A 23,269-nucleotide genomic window follows, 5' to 3' on the forward strand; every position below is an offset into this window, starting at 1 on the left:
ATTATTTTGTGTAATCATATGAGGATATATTATGTTTTGAAAAATAGTTGCACAAACAGCTCAAAAGGAGAAACCTTATTCACAACATGCATTTCAAAAGTCATCAAGGCAGATTATGAACACTTTGGACACAGAAATCGTCATTAAGAAAGTTGAATCTGTCACAGTGCTGTTTATCTAACCTTGAGGGCATTAAGAGTGTGGCGATTCCATTTCATGACCACAAGGGTGCACCAGTGTGCTACAGCCCCAGGTCAAGGCTGCCTCTCACAGAATTTAGTTCCGTTCTCCCTCTCCGTCACAGCCTGGTACACACAGGTCTCCATGGTACATAGTACACTAGTGTACCGACAGCTGTCAGATACAGGACGAGAGAGACCTCTATTGGTGAGTAGGTTTAACTGCATTTTTAAAATTTACATTGAAATCTCATTGTGGAAATTCCTTGAAAAGATTTTAGTTTATATTTAGAAACGTGTTCTTGCATTCATTTGAAACTGGCAAGATCCACTTTTAGACCAAGACATGAGACAATCTCAGCATAATTTGAGTTTTACATCAGTGAAATCATAATGAAAATTCTGTGATGTTTGGATTAAGGTGTTTATGGAAGGATGATACAGTAAATTACTTTTTTATCTAATAAAATAACAACACCTGTGAAACATAATTCTAGGTTGTGCATATATTTAACAAGTTAAATTATCTGAGGTATATACTACTTGGCCTTATAGTTTGACAGTTCAGCCCTCACTGCAATATGATGTGTTCTTGTGTCACAGATTTACATTGAATCCTCTCTTAAAATATACTGCATGATGTCATCACCTGAAATCTGCCTACATTGCCAACTTTCACTGCACTGCTCTGAGAGGCTGTTGTGCAAAACCAGCTGCAGCTATGAACCAATCAGATGGAACAGGGGTCACAATCCATTTTTTCTTGCGCTTACTTGGTCACCACCATTTACTCTTGTTAAAGTGCTATTCTCTCTACTTCATTTCCCTTAATGCTTAACAGAAAGAAAAAAACATTTAGATTTCTGTTCCATTGAGTGTTAACTCCTTATTTGGCTTGTATGGCTAGGCCAACACTACAGTTTCAGACCTGAGGATTCCTTTCCTCACTGGACACTGGAAAAGTACAGTGATCACATGACTTACTTTCTCTTTCAAACTATTTCCCACAGGCTGTTGACCCATATCCTCAGCTGTGCTGAGACCCACCAGCATGAATCTGATCAGTCTCCAAACCTAACCCATCTCAATGAAAGACCTCTCCATCATGCTGTTGGCCATGGTAGACTATTCAGTTTAAACCGAGTAATCTGGAATCAGCCTCTCCCATGCACACATCTAGAGTAGGGACGGTTGTGCTCATAACAAGCTATATGCTTGACACCAGTTTTTTGTTTTCTTCAAAATTCATAGTTGTGAAAACAACCAATATCAGAGCGCGACTTCCTGATTTCCACAATGGCTGTTGCAACCATTGCTTCATATGAGTCAATCACTGACTCATATGAAGCAATCAAAATTGTGGTACCTAGGGCAAAATGGTATGACTGGTCCAAAAAAGTGAGTCATGGATAACACATGTGGGGATCATGAAGCCCTATGCTAAAAACAAACAAACAAAACAGATCTGCAGCATCCACTCTCTGCAGGAGAGTTGCCACATGCCTGAAATGCTTTCTTTACTCTGGGTTAGGTTCTGGTGGGCAGCAGCTTTTAACAGCCTGTCTCATTATCCCAATAAACATCTTTTTTAAAGAGAAAGTGACTGTTAGAGATGTGTTATGATGTAGATACAGGTCAGTTTCTGGTTCAGTTGACCAATGGGGCTCCAGTCTCTGTGTCTGGCGTCCCTTTCCTCTTCCTGGTTTCTGTACTCACAAGCCTCCAGTCATCCTACCGCACCCTGTACTGGCACATGGGAGAGTTTTCCCAAATCCCATCCCATCCCATTCTATATCACTTCTCAGGCCTTGGGGGAAGTGGGGTCTACTGCTCCTATGGGGAGAGGAAATGATGGGGGGGGGTTGGGGTGAGGGGAAGAGAGGCATGGAGAAGAGGGGGGGAGGAGTTGGGTGGTTGTGTGTCAGCATGTCAGAACTCAGAGACAGATTTCTAATCCTCACTCCTCCTCAACCACCCCCCCCCCCCCATCGTCCCGTCTGTTTAATCAGTCTTAACCCCCCCACCCAACCCCCTCACTGCACCCCCACACCCACGCACACACCCACACTCCCACCTCCTGCTCACCCATCTCATCGTGATGTCACACTTAATCCCCGCCTGGTTATCTGCTGGGCTGCAGTGCTGGTGGTAGTGAGAGGAGGGGGGAGGGGTCTGCGCACCAGGAACCCCGCACCAAACTCCTCGCTTCATTACTCTCGCAAATCCCAGCACAAAAAATTTGGGATTACAGCTCTGCGCCGTCCACGCTGATGAAAGGACGGACTGACAGCCCGAGTGCCTCCATTTCACTGATGGAATGGTCACAGTGCACCCGGGCTCCTCAAGTGTTAGCCGGTGTCTCACAACCACCTCGGATTATGAAAGCGGTTTACCTTAGCATCAGTCCTTTCACCGAGCAGCTGGCGCCTGGTGACATCACTATTCACTCAACCCCGCTTTGATGCAGAGGGACCGGTGACAACAGTCAAACAGGCCAAACTCTGAATGGCTGAAAGCAGGAAGTTGACAGGCTGGCCTTGGCCGCGATCACATCCTCCACTTCCACTTCCAACCTTTCCGTCTGGCCATGTCTAGTGCCCCTGTTACTAACGGGCTCTTTATTCTACGAGTCAATGCGCCCCTGTTCGCTGGTGGCAGCCCACACCGGACACTCAATGGCCATCGGAGTGGCAGGGGATTACCGAGTCCCGTCCTTCTCAAAGCGGGAGACGTTTATCGACAGGCTTGTCCGAGGATGGGAATTACCCAAATGGACAAAGCCCCTATTCCATATGGCGCGGGGCTATTAGAGATTATTAGAGGGCAGTAAGCGCACTGGTATTAAATTCATTATCTTTGCAGATAGAGGGAGCAGGGAAAGGGAGTTCATGTGTTCTATCTGGGGATTTAAACTGGAGAGTGGGGGGAGAGGTATTAACTTTTGATGGAGTGCGGGTGTTTAAGCGTGCACGCGTGTGTGAATGTGTCTTTATGTGCACTACCACCAAAATAGCTGTAAATCCCAAGTATTTTGTATGTGCACTCTATGTGTGTGTGTGTGTGTGTGTGTGTTCGTGCGTGCGTGAGTGTGTGCTTGCATGTGTCTGTGTGTGTATGTGTGTGTGTTTGCATACATGTGTGTGTGTGTGTGTGTGTGTGTGTGGAGGGGGGGCGTAGGGGTGGATGGTATTTGTACTCTTACGTTTGTCTATGTTTGCTGGCCCTTCAGCTAAGTGCTTCTGGGCCTATGTGCAGGTGTGTTTGTGTGTGTGAGTGTATGTGTGTGTGTGTGAGTAGGCAGGGGGTGGGTGTTGGTGTTGATTACCTAATTAACACTGCTTACAATCATTTCTCAGCAGGTGCTGATTTCTCTGCACAGGGGTGATGACACTGTGATGACACGGTGATGACAATAAAAATGGAAAAAGCTTTATGGTAAAAAGGTAGTTTTCCAGTGACCAGTTGCTGTTTCTTCACATGGATTAAGCCTCTATTAGATTTCCCTGTGATGGCACAATATACTATTTGTATGTGACAAACCCAGATCTGTCAGACACAGAGTTTACTCTTGCTAGTCTGAGTCTTCTCCAAATATCCTGCCATATGCTTGATATCAGTTATAATCTCTGGCAAAACACTCTGCAACCAAGTGAAAATCCCTTAAAACCCCTACTAAAACCTCCAAACCACAGCAAACTAAGAGCCGCAGTGCCACCACAGCACACAGATTCAGACATCCACACACAACCTCACACCAGTATATACTGATCATACACTCAACACATATATTTTAACAATATACCTTTGTACACCAACATGTAAAATATATTACTACACTAAATATATAAGATAAACACAAAAATGTGCGCTTGAAGTGTATAATGGCAAACTGAAACACCAAAATAAGGAAATGCTGAGACATAGACCCCAGCACTTACTGATGTTCAGAGGCAGGCCAACATTCGCTTTGATCCACTGGCAAAATATAAGGAGGCCACTGCCACATACTGGGGTACAGAATGATACAGGCACATGGCCACACACTCCCCCACATTCAACCATGTACACAATTAGCTCTCCAGCACTCAAACAAGCAAAGTCCAGATTCACCCCCACAAACACAAGCACACACACGCTCGCACGCATACACACATGCACGCTCACACACACACACACAAATCCTTAAACACAGTATCCAGAACTACAAGGCTTGTCTCCACACATCATCACTTACAGAGTCATTTATTCATATCCCGAAGCAGTCCTGCTTATCCAGCCAGCGTCAATTGATAGCACAGAGAGAGAGAGAGATCTTTTTATGCAGTTACATCACTGAATGTCACTGACTTTGACAGGCTTAAAGGGAGCTATTTCCTGTCTTTTTTCTGTAGATTTAAATTGAGAGAATTTCAAGAGTTGGGCAGGCGCCTGCTTCTACATCTCAGAGACATTCTGTAAAAAGAACATGGCAGAAATCCTTATACAACTGAGCCATTAAATGAGTTCCTGCACCTATGAAAAAGCCTCATTTCTTTGGAGTTCCAGCATCCTCAAATATAAACAGTTTTAACAAAATACTGGAGTGGATGAAATAGTTTCTGTGTTGGTTTTTACACTATCATATTATAACTTATTTTCACAATGGTATAAAATACAATCTAGTAACAGAATATTTGAATGTTGCAAAGGCTCATGAAAAGAGTTGAAAACTCAGAACATTACCCACTCTAACTCAAATTACATATTGCTCTTGCCAATTAATAACCAAAGCATTTGCACCAAGAAAAGTTTATCCTAGCACAATTAATACATCAACACATACTGCACAGAAGCAGTTCAAAACCCATATTTTAAATATTAAATAAGTTTTAAAGAATAGTATCATAATATGGTTATAATTTGGTGTATGGATTGTATGGAATCAAAATATCTTCAGATGTAATAATTGTAACCTGACAATTACACGTTTTCTACTATAGTAGTGTAGTAATAAGCAGTATTACTATACTGTGATGTAAAATAATATAGATCGGCAGTCAGTGAGTAATTGATATGTAGCTACTCAGTAATTACTATGTAAATGTCACAGTGATTACTGACAAAGACGGATACAGCAGGAAACCCATTCATTTGTAATTCACGGGACTCGGTCACATCCACGCGGAGCCTGTTGTGATTTAAAACCAAATTAGCGCCCTTGATCCTGCTCTGTTTACAGCGGCCGCGAAAACACACAGCGGCCCTCAGCACCTGCATATATTAAGCGAATCACAGAGACGAAGGCTCGCCACGCTCGCCTTCTGTCCCGCGGTTTTCAAGCGGCCATAAATTACCGAGATGAAGATTAGAGAGTTCATAATCAATATTTTGCACGACGGAATTCATTGGGGCGCGGAGCACGGAAGAGGACAAAGCGGCCCCTTGTTTAATAGCCCAAAGCACTGCACCTACCCAGGACCAATTAAAATCAGTGGATTCAATTTCTCAAAACAACGGGGACCTAAAGATAATATTTTGTATTTAAATTGCAACAAAAGCCACTTGCCCACCACCCCCCACCATTCCCCCCCACTGCCCCCCCCCCCCAACCCCAATATTAGCTCTTATCGTGTTTGTTATGGCGATTCTGAAACCAACTGCGGTGACAAAGTTGGTGCAAACTACCACCCCCCCCAAAACCTCACCCACCCCCCTATAATGCCAGCTAATCCTAAACATTGAGATGGAGAAAGAGAGAGAAAGAGAAGTCGATGTGAAAAAGAAGAAAAGAAGAAGGGGATGAAGACCAGCACTGGGAAAGGTACTGTTCAGCTAGGATAGAATGAATGTGTGAAAAGGCAATGCACTGAGATGGGGGAAGACGGAAAGAGAGCGAGAGAGAGAGAGAGAGACGGAGAGAAAGAACATGGCACAGCATGCTTGCCACATGGGAGCGATCCACTTACTTTAAGTGATGAAGATTTAATTAACACAACACTCTGCAATTACTCTGTAATTAAAGTAATTTGGCCCCTCGTTGCGAGGAGTATGCCATCGCTCCACAGCCGCTTGGAAAGCGAGAAGGAGAGAGGGAAGGAGGAAAAGGGGGCAGCCGAGGGAGAAGAGCGTAGCCCGTGTGAAGATAAGAACAGGGGAGAGGTACAGGGGAACAGAAGGAAAGGAAGAGGTGAGCGAAGTGCAGGGATTAGGACAGGCTGTTAGAGGAGACATTCCTTGGAGCTCCGACAGACACATTTAAAGACACATGGTAATTAAATGGCGTGCTCATTTCAGGCCTTGTGTTTCCGACCCACAGACCCATGGCCGTGCTGATTGGTCCATGTCGGCGGCTTGTCATTCCTGTTTGGGACTATGTGTCATATGTGCAGTGTCATGTGACTTACTCAAGCAATTTGACAAAGCCTGAGAAATTTCTCAAAATGATGTCTACTGTGCATGGAGAGCCATAGGACTCAATCAGGGCGCCAGTGAGAGCTTTCAGACTAAAGCGACAAGGCCTTCAGACACAAGGGAAACAACCTAGACACGAGTTCACGGCAAGTTCCCCTGATGTGGGGAAGTTTTCATCTCTCTCCTGGCTGACAGAAGGTCTCAGGTGCACAAAAGAACGCGTTTGGAGCCCCATTTGAGGCACATTCAGGCACGGCTTTGAATCCCTGTTAGAAAATTCCACAAACACAAGTGGGGGGAGCGGGGAGCGGGGGTTTTCGGCAGAGGTGAAAGCATCCTGTTAATAAGAAAAGCCCACCACCACCCCGCCTGCGGGCTTTCGAGGGAGAAACAGCGATAAACAAACAAGCGCAAAACAAATAAATAAATAAATGGATGGAAAAGTGAAAGGAGAAAAAAAAGTGTTTATTTTTATTTTCCTGGTAATGTGGAACGCGGCGGCATAAATGAAGGGGAACGGGCGCGCGATTGCGAGGGAAAGATGAGTTCAATTTAACGCCGAGTGTGAAATCAAATTTAATATTTAATATTCATACTGCTCTGCGCTGAGCGCGTTACGTTTTTTTCACCGCGCTAAAAATGATCAATTATACCATGAAAGCTATTATAAAGTGAGCGGCATCCTGCTGCCGCTCGTATCAAGGAAAATAGGGGGTGGGAGAGGGGAATTAAGAAGACTTTAAAATACCCTCTTTCCTTGTTTGTGGAGGTGCACTTCCATAGGGCAGAGATGCATGGACCGCTGACTGCCGCTTTTCAAGCTGAAGGAGGTAAAGGCAACTTCAGGAACTGGGTGCGGATAATTAATGAGACATTTTCAGCAGCAAACAGTGACTAATTGCGCAAGACAGATATTGCGTGGAATTAATAACATTCATCCAACGCTTGCCACGATCCCCTACCGGTTCAATTTGCCGGGAGATTAAAAATTACTGCCAAGTTGACTAAATTAAAAGCGTGCAGTAGCGTTTGTGAGTTTTTATGTTATTTTTGGAGGGGGGTAGAGAGAAACTATCTCTAATTTACAGACTGCATATCTGCATATCAGTCCCTCAGATGCATGTGGTATGACCTAATGAAATTACAGAGATTACAGGGCACCTGCGAAGGGGCTCCCATCCTCCACACCACCTGTGGCACACAGAGAACAGCCATAAGAGCCATAAGTCTATATGCAAACAGCCTACTTATCACCTGCCTCTTCTTCTGTTAAACTGGATGACATGCAATCTAACTGCATAACATATAGCCCAAATGGATAAAATAGAGCCCAAACGGATAGTATATGAACCCAATGGATAACATATACAGTGCAATCTGTAAGTACTTGGACAGTGTGACAGTTTTTGGTTCTGTACTCCAGCACATTGGATTTGAAATGAAACAATTTGCAGGTATTTACATCCATATCGGGTCAACCATGTGGGAATTTCTGCCCTTTTCATACAGTCCCCCTTTTTGGGTTACCTGTTTCTTGGCCAGCCCACCTCTGTGTTGCTGCATCATTCCTTCATGTACAAGAAAGCTAACCAACGGTATAGAGTTGCTTCAAGGTGTGGACTTTGCATTTGGAGGCTGTTGCTGTAGTCTCTCAACATGAGGACCAAATGAGTGTCAACACCAGTAAAACAGGCCATCGTGGGGTGGGAAAATCAGCCAAAACATCGGCTGTGTCTTTATTGAAGATGTGTCTGGTGACGACAGCAGCAGGAGGAAATGTATTCTTAAGTGTACAGAAACATCTTATCTGCTCAGATCCAACCAAATGCCTCCTCACTGGACAGCGCTTCACCTTGCAGCAGGACAATGACCCCAAACACACTGCTAAAGCAATGAGTTTTTCAGGGCCAAACAGTGGAATGTTCTTGACTGGCTAAGTCAATCACCCAACCTCAATCCAACTGAATGTGCGTTTGACTTCCTGATGACAAGACTGAAGGCAAAAATCCCCCAAAGTGAACAGGAAGTTAAGGTGGCTCCAGACCAGATACCCAGCGTCAGGTGATGTCTGTGGGTCACAGACTACAGTCAGTCATCGAATGCAAAGGATTTTCAACCAAGTACTAAATATGACTTCATCTAAGATTATGTAAATTTGTCCAAGTACCTGAATCAAACAAAAGGTACTTTGAAACCCTTCAGGTGTCTCACTGTCATAGACCAGCATTAGCTGGTCCTCGATCTTTGTATCAGTGCACGCTCCTGAGCAGACATCCAGACACGGCTGCTCTTCACATCTGCTCCGCCCATCATGCCTTCTGCCATCTTCCCATCAGCCGATGCCTCTTCATCCCCCGCCTGCACCGCAGGCGTCAAACGCTTGCGGCTGATCAAACACACCTGCCCGGGAGCCCGTGTGGAGCACCGCGGGAGGGGAGGGGACAGGGCGCGCGAAATTGGCGGTGAACGTCGTTCAAAGCCTCCTGCCTATACGGGGCTGATGCAGACTGATGTCTCCTGCTTGCTGAGGCTTTGATCCCCAGGGAAGGACTGGCTGACAGGCATCCCAGGGGAGGCTGTCAAGGGGCTGCAAGAAGAAGACATATTGTCTCACGTCTCCTTCTCTCTCTCTCTCTGTCTTCCCCCCTCTCTCTTCCTCTCCCTCTCTGTCTTTCTCGCCGCGCGCTCTCCGTTTCTGTCGGTGCAGACTTGATGGACTCCTCTGCAAGTCGGGCTAGAACACTTCTGTGGAGTGGCACTAAGCCCTCCGCTCCAGAAGGCAGAACGCCTCTCCAGCGAAGAGGCCCCTTCCACCGTGACAGGGCAGGAAATGGAATACTGACAGAGAGGGTAAGGGAGAGAGAGAGAGAGAGAGAGGCAAAGAGACAGACAGACAGGAAAAGAAAGGGGAACCTCAATTACTTGAGTAAAAAAAAAAATCCTCTTAAATAAATGAGCTCCAGAATTTCTAAGATATAAAATTGCAAGCCCTGTCTAAGGGGTGTCTGTTAAGCAAAACAAATAATGCACTGTAAGGTTGTAAAATATGGCGATGAGTGCTTTGGCAGTATTTCTAATTGCCCCGTAAAGCTCATTTACAATGTAAATTGGAATTATGTGCGACTGCTCATTTGAGTTCTCATCAGAGTGAAGGGGCTGGTGAGCTGAGGTGGATAACGGTGTGAGAGCGTTTTCATAAATAGGACGAAGGATCTGCACTCGCAGCGCGTGTGCGCAAACGAGCTCTCGCACATTCGGTGGGGCGAATAGAACGAGTCCTTTCGTTTAACTTTGCAGATTGGACATGCTTAGCTACTTCAATGTGCTACATGCCGCAACGTTTCAGCGTTAATTGCTTTGGCAATACTTATTTATTTGTCATGGCAATAAGGCTTATTTGAATTTGAAATTGGAGAAAGGAGCGTCGGAATGGCACGCGAGCGGGAGGGGCGGACGAGGCGGGGGGGAAGAGGGCTCTTCGCTCGATGAATTAAACAGGCTGAGTCTTGCGCTTCGCTGTTGATGCACCCCGGGGAGACGTGCATATTAATTAAAGACAGAAAATAACAAACAAGCCTTTCTCAGGGAGGCTGAAGAGCACTTCCCTTTTAATTACCTGTGCTTTGAGATCATTATATAATGAAACTGTTGGCATAGCGGGTCAATTGCTCATTAAATCCATATTCTGATGGAGTTAACTGGAGGGAGAGGCCTGAGGGAGGGGCAGGCACGTGGAGGAAATGTGGGGATGGAGAACATGGATGCTTCCTCTCGCTGGTCATGAAAAACGTTCACATTGTTCAAGTACCTGTTTTGTGTTTTATTTAGATGGTGGAATATTGCGTGAAACAACTGTATAGTGAGCTATTTTAGCCTCTTCTTTTTTTTAGTACAAAGACATTTCAGACAAAACTAAGTAACAGACAATGTGATATTGCTCCAGTCAACAATGTAATTTTGGTGTGGGTTGAATTATATTATTCTCAGCATTGCTAATTAATATTCGCCTGGTGGGTGTTGTGTAAGCTATTCCACCATATAGATCTGTCTTCAGATATATACAGATTTTGCTTATATATTTGTTGCTTAGGGTAAAGCACCCATTTCAGATGGCAAGATGTTACCTGATATGAAAGACTGTCTGGCAGTCACCTATATGTTGTCATGCATATTCATACAATAGAATTTTTTCAACATGGAAAAATTACTCCCCTAAGAGAATTCCTATTAATCACATACACAGTTTAAATTTGCTTTCTCTTGAACAATTTTTATCCTTGACTTTCAATTTGCTTACAACTGCATAATGGAATGAATAATGGAAACATATATTATTTGGCAGCAAGGGCTTACAGTTTAAAACACTGACATAAATTGAAGTGACTGTCCTGGTCATTTTCCCAGAATTCCACCCACTTCTCCATACCAGGGCATCCCTCCCCTCAGTTCTGGGAAGCGGGGGGAAACGTACTCTGGGTCGACTTCTTCATCCATGCCCTTCTTGCTCCGTGTCTCCATTCCTATTTCAGGGGGCTACGGAGAATCCTTACTTCCAAAAGCACAAACGGCGTTTGGCTTTCCAAGCCCCTGTGAAAACGAGCTGCGGATCTTCAGGTCCAACTGCCAGTCAAACGGCCGTGACCGGCCCAGACAGTGAGAAAGGCAAACACCGGACCGCTACGTTAGCGCCTCAAACGAAGGGCCTCGGAAAACCTGTTAAGCAGCAGTGTCTTCGTGAAGCCCAATCCATCACTCCGAAAAGCAATCCCACTCAAAAAGCGCCAGCTCTTTGTGCAGTATTACGGAAGTCGTATTTTGAAATGTGCCGGCGTCATGTAGATTTGAAATCCATGAAATGGGTTTAATGCATCCTTTGTAAAGTGGCGTGCACCTCATGGTGGATATGTGCATTGGAGAGGGGAGTATGTTTTTGGTCAGGTATTGAAAAGCATGATGGGAGGCAGCATGAGACAGCACGAGTATGAGGACTGTGAATGACCTAGTCCCAGTCCTCTCCTGTGTTCAGTCTCCCACTCCAAAACTCCCAGGTCTTCCTACTGGCTGATAAGATGACCATAGACTATTTTTATCTAGAACCTACAGGTAATCTGCCTCAAGTCAGATATGTATACACAAACCAAATGACCTGGTCTAAAACTCATAAGGAGATTGTTCTTGTTGCAGATTATGGCTTGGCTTGGCACGCTAGTGATTTTCGTTAATTTTTATTTAACGGCATACTTCGCAGGATTTTTAGCCTTGCTGCGGTCCTGTGTTTACAATCAAAGAAGTCTCCTCCTCCATCCTCAACTCTACCCAGTCATCTCAAATTGAGAGAGAGAGTGGGAGATAAGCGATCCATGTACATACACGTTTATGCGTGGGCAAATTTTCTTGGCTTGGAGAGTCTCAATTCCTTATTCCTGCCTGCACAAATGAAACTCAAGTGTGAGTGCATTCTTGCCAGCTCTCTTCCCATACACAACTCACTCTCATCCAAAAAAATGAGCAAGATATGATTTCTCAGTATTGTGATTCATTAATGAGAATGAATCTGGAGCAAGGTATTGTAACTACGGTAAACTCTGGCAATGCAGATTCTGATTAGGTCTTTTTAGTGCAGCATACAATCTATGGGCTGAAACAGAATTAAAGTAGGATTTTGTTTTCACCATGAGCATGGGCGCTAGTATGCATTTTTTTTAAATATAAAACAACTAGTGAACACTGTGAATGTTGACTTTACTAGACATGCTCTATTTTGAATGCAGCTGCGAAATACTTGTGACATGCTCTACACACTGCTGCACTTACCGGCCAGGTTCTCAGCTCTGTTTGTTCCAGTTCCTTAGCCCCCATTAGACAGTTCACAAAATGCTATTCTTTTTGCACTTTCAGAAATATGTCTTTTTCACAATAATCTCTTATTTCGCTTGGGAAGGAAGGTATCACGTTGTCTGTGGGAAGACCGCCCTCTAGTGGCCAATAGACAGGCATGGCCAAAATGATCCAACCAGAAGCGAAATTTCCCTCCTCAGAGATTTCTGACAGGGATTTGACTCCATCTAGTGCAAGACTTGGAAACAACTTCCAGCTGTTCTCTGTATAAGGAACGGAGAGGCTGTAGAGAGGCCCCACTGGAGAGTCAAGAAATCCTCTTCTTCCATTCAGCAGAGCTATCAGTTACTTTGGCAACTTTGATGAGAGGCAACAATTGTAAAGCGCTTTGGATAAAAGCGCTATATAAATGCAGTCCATTTACCATTTACCATTTGATCAGTTACTATCAACCATTGCTCCAGGTGTCATTTAGCTGCTGGTTGGAATGGGCCTCTGGACCCCCAGCGCCATGGATCTCCCAGGCAAGGATGAAGCCACTGGCAGAAGTATTCACTCGTAAAATAATTTGATTAGAACGCAAATAACATGACTCTCCAATTTCGGAAATATAGGGATCTTTAAACTGGCTAGTTAAATTAATAAGCTTGGTTCAAGAGAGCACCAAGTGTCGTAGTCCTAGTTTCATTTTATTGTTGAGCTTCCTAAAACCATATTTTAACTTCATACAGACTATGCATTGTTGTGGAAAAAGCCATTTGTAGGCATGTCTTGCTTTGCAGTAAAGTATTATGTGGGATTATGTGGGTCTCATATGTTTAATGTGCCCAATGTGCCCATGAAATCATCTAAACACATGGAAGAAACCTGCCCTGGAGAATCAAATATAGGTACTGTAACTTGTATCATACATAAAAATACTGATATATCAGACAACAATTAATACTTTGAACATATACTTTACCTCTGACTGTTGTAGGTTATTTAAAATCAGCAAATTTTTCCTTGAGATTACAAAAGTTCGTAGAAATTGTGCACAAAATATTCAATGTTCAGATTCCTTTATCTAGATTAATAGTTTTTCCTCTCCATTGTTCTTCCGTTGTGTAGCCTCTTCCTCACAAAAAAACTATTTGCAGTTGGCAATGTTGGTTAATTGGTATAATAAGGGATGATGCAATGGAACAGCAACCCCTTAGACACAACCACTGTGCCTTTTAGTAGTAATAGTGTTGGGCTTCCAAAGCGCACCACAAGGGGGTGCTGGTTACATGTTTTGAAAATCAATTTTTTTTGGAGCTGTAGGTACCTGCCAGACACTGAAGAGCATACAAAAATAACTTTCTTAAAATATTTATCATTTTGTTTCATCATAAGAATTATATATATATATATATATAGATTTAAGGCCATAATATATTACTGTACCAATGAATGCTAACGCCCTTAAAACTGGATTTCATAAAGGCCTGTGTTGGAGCTGTACTGCAAGGTTATAAGTACAGCCATTGTGATCTTTTAAAGATCTTTTTAGGAACCTAATTGAGGGTCAGTCTCCTCACAAACCCTCAATTGAAAGCCAGCTTGGAGATGACAGGCTGACTGCAGTAGAGTTACACACCCAGAAGGGGGAGCCAGTGGAAAGAGACAGTTCATCCTCACAGCTGGAGCCCTGCCTGAATCAGCTGACTGCCCCAGGACAGGGTCAGCCCAGGGTATCCCGAGCCAATCCATCTGCGAAATAAAGGAAAGCATTCACAGAAGACAGGACAGGCGACACACTGCCAGCCCTGCCTATGAGAGGGGGAAATGAGGGAAACATTTAGGGTTTGAAACAGGCCATTAAGCACTGATGCAAAAAATGACTGTCCCATCCAGCCGGGGTTATACATCAGTGTGTGCGTGATTCCACATCTGATATAAACAAAGTTTGGCAGAGCTAATTACAGCCAGCCTGCCACCAGGTCTAAGACCATAAGCATGAGCAGTTGCATTGTTATTGTCTGCACCACCCTCTACATCCCTGTCTCTGAGAGACTAGGGCTGTGTCTGAATCAGCCTCCTAATGACCATGTCCTCAAAGTATGTACTGTCTACTATTTCAGTACTACTTTTAGTATGCAGTGGGCAGAATGCAAAAAATATCCTCCATACTTTTCTCCAACTGGACTGTGGAAGTGTCATAAGACATTCCGCCTCCACATAGCCATGCACACATCCTTGTTGTTGTTGTTGAAGGAAAACATCAGCAAGGTTGCGATTTATTTTTAAAGTGAAGTTCTGCACATCATGCTTATGGGACCAAAATGCTTCCTGAAAAATATGCTCGCAAATATACTCAGAGAAACTCTGAAAATAAGTATATCATCATGGGATTTTAGAAAATTGCCTACTTAACTTTCTCATCCAGTGTACTCAAAGTATATACTCAATGGTAGGCAAGTGCGCCAATTCGTACACAACCTAATGTTTTGAAACGCCTAGTGTACTATATGTCAAATCTAGGTCAATTTGTCTGTCACTTGTACATTATAAGTCAATGGACCAGCCCCATAAGTCTACTGTAGGTAGTGGCCACGAAGACGGAAAACTCAATATGAAGTCAGTCACTCAATAGGGCATTGGGCCACCTTGTGCCACCAAAACAGCATATACCCACCATGACATAGAATGTACCTGCATCTGGAATGCTGCAGGAGGAATGAGGCACAAGTCTTCCACAAGAGTACATCAATTCATCTTGTTGATGGAGGCGGCTCGCCTTGGAAGTCGTTCTACAATCTCGCATGCACTAGGTACAATTTAGTCAGGAAAACGGCGAGCATTGTTGGGCTGAATGGCCTGTTCTCATCACTACTCTACGTTATGCTATGCTTTTATGTTACGCTACGTTATGTGTCCTATATGTGAGATAATACGTTATGTACCTACCTTGAATCCCACATGTCCAACACATGTTCAACAAAACGAACCATTAATCCAAGGAGACAAGGCCATATCAGGTAACATGATGACACCATAAGTGGGTAACTAATACAATATTTGGCTCAGGAATTCCAGGTGCCAGGAGTATTCCCTGGGCCTCTTGCAGGCTGTTACGATGCTCACCTGACACCTGTCCCCTACTGAAGCAAGTGGTCTGCCCGGTCTCTGTGGGCTATTTCAGTTGCTCAGGGGAAACATAACCACATAGCATTAGGCCGTGGCTCTATTTGTGGCTTAAGTACTCTCAAATGGCCCCAGGACTAAATTGGAACCTCAGTGGTCTGTTAAGCTCAGGCTGCTGGGTATTTTCACAGGCAGATACAGTACTGGCTACATGGCAGCTGGCTGGCCTTGGAGTCTCATTTGAGACTATGTTGATAAGTATAATGACATGCAAATAGTATACACAGGAATTGTTTTTAAATCACTGTAAGGTCATAACATCCATATGGGCAAAAAATAATAATAATTTCATTAGGTTTATATATCCAGACCTGAATAGGTTATTGACCGGATAGCCAGAGTTAATAACAGATTTTTAAGATGTACTTTAACCAGCAACCGAGTGACACCTATAATTACACTCAGCTTTAGTTCCCTTCGTCCTCTGATTCAATTCGAAGTCCTGTGGACCTAAATAACTCAGGTGTGGGTGTCTATAATGAGTGGTAAGGTTGCCAGAGTTGCCTTTGAAAAGTAAGACTGTAAGTTCCAGAAGGCATCCATAGCTCCATTTGGATTTTAAAAGGTAATACTAGGGAATATTAAAAGTCTTGAAATTTATGTGAGAGTCAACTTGTGACAGAAAGAAAACGCATCTGATGAGCCTCTGATCATCCATGCCCATGTATGGTGCCACCTCAAAAGTCTGACTATCCCTGATAATAGAGCGGTATTTGTACAGTTTTGCAAACCAATGATAATGCTCCATGGTTCAACCAGGCCACCTGCAGAAAACGGAATGTACGCTGTGCTCAAGCAGACGAAAATAAGTTAAACAAAACCCAACTCTGTTACCAGATTATGGGCCAAGCAAATCTGTTCTGCTGCACTGGAGGCCTTCCAAAAGGGCTTAATACAGGCAGAACAGCGAGCAGGACAGCAGTCGGCATGGAGCCATTTCCATTACAGAGAGCCTATGGAACCCTACAGAGCACATATTCAAACCCCAACATCCACCCCATCACACCCCCCACCCCTCACCTTCCCCACTGCCGGGACAAAAAAATAAAACACAACCGACAAGTCAGAAGAAAATTTTAAAATGTATTTATTTTTAGTAAAGTAGGCTTCGAGAGTGTCTGTGCACCCTGTGATCTTACAGAGGTTCAGCACAAATGCAGTGGCAGCGCCCCCTGGTGATGGGAGGACCGGCCCCAGCTCTCAGCTGAGGAATGTAAAACAGGGAGGTGCAGACACAGTGAGACTGGGGGGGGGGGTAGACAAACCCACCCCCACCGAGGGAAGGTCAGGGTGGGCTGCCATCTCTTCTCGGGACCGTACATACTCCGCCGTCCCGTTTGTAGTGTTTAGCAGTATTTGGCCTCGCCTTCAGGACATCACTTAAAAACTCCGGGGGGGGAAGTCGTTACAACTGACCACGAGCAGTCATCGTTCTAAACTGCATGTGAGCACACATCGTTTCCTAGTCCAATTCCAAATTTGTGTCTTTACCGACCGAGAAAGGGTTTCACTCTAACCTCTGCCTGGACTAGAGTGCGTAAGCCCCTGAAGCTGGAGGGTCTTCCTGATTCTTTACTGAAGCGTGAGATGGCAGCTCCACAGGCAGTCCGCTCGTGACGCTTCACAGTGTGGGGCTGAGAAACCTCCCTCTCTCTCAGCCCCCCGCGTCCAAACACGTACAGAGCCCGTCGACTTCCCCCCCATGAACATAGCGCTAAATCAACTCTACAACCTTTGGCTTCGCGCACCCAAAAACGCGTCGATTTCCTGTTGGGGGAAAAGGGGCGGGGCCACTGCGGCCCCCCCGGGGCGAAGCTCCTGCAGAGTTTATGGGAATTATAAAGCCCACCAGCACAATAAAAAAAAAAAAAAAGAAAATCTGGAAAAAATCTGTAAACTTTTGACCACTCATAACCTGAAGTCGTGAAGCGCCCCGTTTAGCCGAAGGGGCCTGAGAGCGCGCCCCTCTGCCTGACAGGAGAAGCGCGCGGCCGTCACTGCATTCAAGTGTTATTCATAAAAACCAGGAAATCACAAAAACCAGGGCTGCCCGTGTTTCATCACCGTACATGCTTTCAGTCCGGTAGGAGGGAAATATTCAAAAAGGTTTGCACAGCTTTGGCCATGTGCACGACACACCGGCACAGTCCCAAGGGGGCGCACAGTCAAAGCGTTCAGGGCCGGCTTGGAAACGTGTAGAGCGCGCGTGACTATTTTGTCATGCTCACGCACGTATTCCTGAAGTTCCTTAAAGTTAAACAATGCCTCTCTCGTCCTTATTGCCACATGGTTTAACCGCGGTCTGGGGAAACTGCTGCACGAGCATCTTTTTGCAGACCGCTGGGTTAGACCGTCCGGGGCAGTCAGGTTGTTACTGGCTTGTGGGTGCACATGGCTGCAGAACAGAACAGCAGTGGGTCTGTGAAACTGCAGCTCCACGGCGGAAGCATTCGCCATTTCCCACGATCCTCTTACGAGACACAGGACTGCACCCGAACCACGTGGGATATCTCCCACAGAAGCCCTCCCCCTTCAGCCCACAGGTCTGGGATAAGGACAAGTCCAATCGTGGGGTCAACAAGGGTCACAGTGGCACTCACTGTGATACATGCAAGGGGAATACAAAAAGAAAATGTTTGTCAAAAAGCTTGAATGGGCTTATCTATCAAAGTTATGCCTGATTAATAGAATATGGATTCTGTCCTTCTTCACAGGGAGGGATGGAGCACCTTTCTTGGCTGATAAACTTTGGTTTGAACAGCGCCAAGCCTGGGCTCCCATGACACTGCCTTTGGTGCCCCTCATTTACTAAAATTAGTACCTTTAAACGCAAGAAACGGTTCGGAAAGAGGAAACGCTAATGGCAGGCCGACAGAGAGGCTTGTGTAACCGGTACTCCTCAGTAACTTGACTAAAAAGAAAGAAAACTAGTATTTGGTATGAGCCCTTTTGACAGCAGACTGTGCCCCTCGTTAGGACCGTGAAGACCTTGTGATGAAACACAGCAAGAAAATAAAGCTTAGAAATCAACAGTGCAAGTTAAACACAGTGAGAGGGGCTATTTGCGTGTGTGTGTGTGTGTGTGTGTGTGTGTGTGTATACCGAGGTTGGCATGCGGGTGTGGCTGAATGCACGACTGGCGCTGTCTGTTCTCCACAGGGAAAGCCAACTGAAACTAGCGATTCAATTGAGATAGACAGGATTAAAGTAAAAACTCGCTTAGAGAAAGAGCACCAGAGATCGGTAAAAACTTGCGTATTTTAAATACATTCATCGTCACGTCCCACAGGTTTCACCCTGTGGCTTCTTATTGCAGTTTATCATTTTAAAAAACAACAGGATCATAAAATTATCATTTTGTCCTAGTTCGGAAGGGGGAAATCAAAGAAAGAACTTGCCTGGGAGAACCAATGGACAGCCACTCTTGTACATGCAAACACACCCGCATGTGCAAATCCACATGCACAAAATGGTATTTAAGAGAAAATATATTAACATCATTTAAATTAGAAAACTGTACAAGGGCCTCAGTGTAGTAAAATATTCCTTTGCAAGAAAGAGGAAAAAAATTACGTGAATTTCATTTTTTTTTTCTTTTGTATGTAAACCCCACCCTCCCCTCTCATTAAAATAGTATTTTTGTTCCATCTGGTAAAAATATTCCCAGGGACTGGCTGGGACCCCAGGCACTGGAATCCAACTTTATACAATATTCAAGACAAAAAAAAAGAAAAATCTAATTAAAAATCAGAAACGGCAAGATGTTCCCCAAGCCCACAGCTGGATACGCCCTGACCTCCAGCTGACCTCTGTGCTGCTACACGTTCCAGCTGCTCTCACCAATCAAGAGTTCTGGGACCAGTGGGGAGCAGTTAACCAGTTACCCACAACCCCCTCCCTGGCCCCGGCCCCTTTTGTCTTCCTCCCAGACAACAGTCCAGCTGTCTAGCCGTGTAAGATCACAAGCCCCACCGCGCTTCTGAGAAAGGAGACAGGGAACCACAGGGCACACAGCACGGCATCCCCCCCCCCGCTCGCCGCCCATTGAGTTTGGGGGGCTAGTAATGCGAAATGTGTCGTCCCTAGCGTTAGCCTTTCTATGTGAGTAATGTGAGGAACACTAAGAATGCTGTGGATGCTGAAGTCGGTTAAAAGCTCTGTCGGGTGTGGTTAAAAGAGGAGTGTCCCCGCGGAGGAAGCGTTGTCCCTCGCCCTGGGTCCGCTCTGAGCCCGATGGGTTCTGTGAGAGCGGACGGCGTGGAAGCTCTGGAATGGAGAGTATGCGAGTGAGGGAGGAGGAAGGGGGGGGGGGGGGTAGAGGCCAACGTCTAAAGATTACACCCCCTCACGGCTGACCGAGTCCGCCTCTACAGACCCGCGGTTGGTCTTGCAGCAGCACGCCAAGGGGCGAAGGCATCTCCTCCCGAGACGCGGTAAAAAGAACGACGGCGAGACGCGGTTGGCGGAAAATCTAAGCTCGAGCTTCACAGTGCGCCCCCACCCTCCCTCCCTCTCCCACCCCGCCCCGCCCCACCCCACCCAACCCCCCTCAGTCGATGGGCCCCTGGAAGATGAGCTTGGCGCAGCCCTGCGTGAGGCTGAGCGGCGCGGCGCAGAAGGGGCAGGCGGCGTGGAAGGCGTGCGTGCCGTGCGGCAGCGGGATCTCCGCCCAGTACTTGGCCGACTTCTCCGAGCAGACGTGCCCGCAGGGCACGAAGGCGTGCGTGGGCGCGCCCGTGTCCACGTAGAAGGCCGGCTCGCAGCCCAGCCACAGGGGCACGTAGGGCCCCACCGCCCGGCACATGGGGCACTCGCGCTGGGCGTTGGGCTCCTGCTCCGAGCGGTGGCCCCAGTTGTGGTAGCCGTGCACGTGGCCGCAGGCCAGGTAGACCCAGGGCTGCTTGTCCTCCAGCGAGCCCAGGGCGCGGCTGCGCTGCATGCTGGGGAAGGCCAGCGTGTTGAGGCCCACGGGGCACTGGGGCCGCGCCGCGTTGATCTCCTGCCGCAGCGCCTCCAGGTGCTTCTGCGTGGGCGTGTGGAAGAGCCCGTCGGCCGTGCGCCACAGCAGCGTGGCCCCGCACAGGTCCACCAGCGAGCCGTCCTGCAGCACGTTGCTCTCGCTGTCCACCTGCAGGGGGCGGCGCACACCGGTCAGCACACACATACGTACGCACCACAGAATTACATTATGGGTGTAAACTTCTGCACACCCAACCTAAACCTCACACGGGGGCACAGGCGGCAAAGTACTGCATTAATGCAACTTCCACATGCTGTAGGGTTAGCAAATACCAGTGTGCAGACATTGTATTCAGTCACCAAGCAAAGAATGATAAAATAATGGCATCACACATATTTCAAGCTTCAATCACAACTTCTGAACTCTTCACCTATCCGACAAACGCATAAGGACAAAAAGAAGAAAAGAAAAAAAAAACTAAACAGTTGAAAAGCACACCCTGCCCCACCACAAGAGCTCAACCTGTGGCCTCCTCGCATTCAGCACAAGCGTTTTGGGAAGGAAAACCAGCGTGCCCGCATTCCGTGCTTTAGGGCAGCGACCGCTCTGAAGGAGTGACGCTCTCTGCAGTGCTAAGCGCTCCTTCCCAAGCGCGTACTCCAGGGACAAACACAATCAGTCTCATTCCTGTACTTTTAATTACACAACACAGAACAATCTGTGGGGGGTTCTACCATCAAGCAGAAGGCAGCTTTTACAGCATCGTAACCAAATGAGTGGCCCCCTCTGCTCTTTCTCCCTGCCTGCGGTGAACAGGGGTCACCTCTACCAGGAGTCCTTGTTCAGTGGGTAGGGAAACTACAGTCGCTCTCTCCCAAAAACAATGGCATTACTGTTTTTACCATTTCACACGGAGGTTCTTTATACGCCCTCTCTCACACCCGCCCAAGCAGCCATTTTGTGCACATTCAATCTTTTGTTCATCAGCAAATTAGTTCACACCAACTCTGGCCACCGTGTTGGTGGTAAGCACTGCATTCGACAATGCAGAAAGCCGTGCTGGTCTGTGGTTCGCTGCTTTTCCATAGCATGCATTATAGGATCAATAAGAATGTATATGGATCTGTCCAAGTGCAATTATGGTCTTGTGAAAATGAATGAGCGTCAAGAGGCTAGAAATTAATTCTACTGTATTTATGAGAAAAAACGTTTCAGGAATAGCTTGCAATATATTACTGTTAAAATAAGTTCTTCAAAAACATGCTGAAGTAGTTTACTATTTGTTGCTTTACACACACAACAAAATCTGAGATTTTTGCTCAGATTGTACATTTACACACAGCGTGCATATGTGCAATTAAAGAAACCAGAAGTTATATGAATATCACCAACCACTTCAGTTCCCAAAATGAACAATTTTTCGATTTGTCAAAGCAGTTGAACATGTGTTAGTAGCCAAAAACAACTATCCCCTATGGGACCATGAAGCACGCTCCTCTCCTGCAGACAGACCTGGGCCCCTGCAGCCTCTGCAGCCGTGCTCACCAGCTTGCCACGCGTCTGCGCAGACCGGGTCTCCCTCAGGGTGTAGACGTCCCCGCAGACCGAGATCTCCCTCCACACGCCGGGCTTGGACTCCTCCGTGAACCCGCCCCTCGGGTGCATCACCAGCACGCCATTGGTCGTCAGCCCGTCCATGTGACCGTCCGGGTTCTTCCACTTGGCCGCTTTTTCCTGGAAAGGGGCGAGCGGATCAGGTGAGAGGAATCAGGAAGCGGTCCGGAGTCAGAGCGTTCAGCCATGCCTGAACGCGCGTGGGGAACGTGACCCGAAAGGTGGAGGGAGAAACCCGAGAGAGAGGAAGGGGGATCCCCAGCCCTCGGGCGCACACTCACCCCCAGGAAGATGTTTTTGGAGGAGTCGAAGCCGGCGGCGTAGATGCGGGCGGTGTAGGGCGGGCTGCGCTCGCACACCACCCGGCAGGCGAAGCGGGAGATGGTGCTCTGCGTGATGGGGGTCTCCTCGCCCCCCTGGCTCCCCGACACCGTGTCCGTCACCACGAAGTCGATGGGGCTCTCCGTCGACCGCCCGATCTGGCGGGAACAGACACACACAGCTCTCACTCGCCGTGTGAAAAAGGTCATGTGATCGGGGCTGGGATTAGCCGGCGCGCCCTCAGACGCGTCCGCGAAGCCAGTCGACCAATTACTTTCCGCTTAGCGAGCTGTCAGCTTAGCTGCTAGCAGCGCAAGAGGACTGTGCACCTGGGAGGGACAACAAAGGAAGCCTGCAGGTGCCTAATGGACCAGGTAGTAACCGGTGAGCGATGAGGCGGGGTTTACCCTCCCTCCCTCCCTCCCTGTGTGATATTACAGCCAATCAGGCGTCATTCTGCAGGATTCAGTCACGGCCAACTGGGCCAGACCAGATTCAAGATCTGAATTATGCACGAATGCCTTAAATGGATGCTCCAATTTAAATATATATTTTTAAGTATGTTAAGAAATTTATACACTGACAATTGAGTCAGGGTTACACACGAGAAGGGGGAAAAACTGAAACATGACACTCAAAAGAATAATATGGAAATGCAAGTTGCACTTGCGGCATAGGTAGGCCTAGTTTTATGTTTCAATTTTGCCCATCAGTCTAATTACACTTAAAGTGCTTTACAAACAGTCCTGTGGACACATGTATAAATAAAGCATCTGGACGCTGACTTGACTTTGCCATG

General features: G+C 46.4%; 1 protein-coding gene across 2 annotated transcripts in view; it reads right to left on the reverse strand.

Moving 5' to 3' along the window:
- Positions 1-16,645: 16,645 nt before the first annotated feature.
- peli2 (pellino E3 ubiquitin protein ligase family member 2) overlaps positions 16,646-23,269 on the reverse strand; it is a 32,968-nt gene continuing 26,344 nt past the window's right edge. The window contains exons 4-6 of one of the 2 annotated variants that reach the window (XM_064329189.1): positions 22,431-22,628; positions 22,048-22,269; positions 16,646-20,703 (exon numbers count right to left, since the gene is read on the reverse strand). In XM_064329189.1, the coding sequence (XP_064185259.1) occupies positions 20,125-20,703; positions 22,048-22,269; positions 22,431-22,628 (999 nt within the window). In that variant the 3' untranslated portion in view covers positions 16,646-20,124. The remainder of the gene's footprint in view (positions 20,704-22,047; positions 22,270-22,430; positions 22,629-23,269) is intronic. The other variant, XM_064329194.1, reaches the window with a different exon arrangement.

This window comes from Anguilla rostrata, chromosome 1 (genome assembly GCF_018555375.3).
Source record: "Anguilla rostrata isolate EN2019 chromosome 1, ASM1855537v3, whole genome shotgun sequence".
Classification (NCBI taxonomy): Eukaryota; Metazoa; Chordata; class Actinopteri; order Anguilliformes; family Anguillidae; genus Anguilla; species Anguilla rostrata.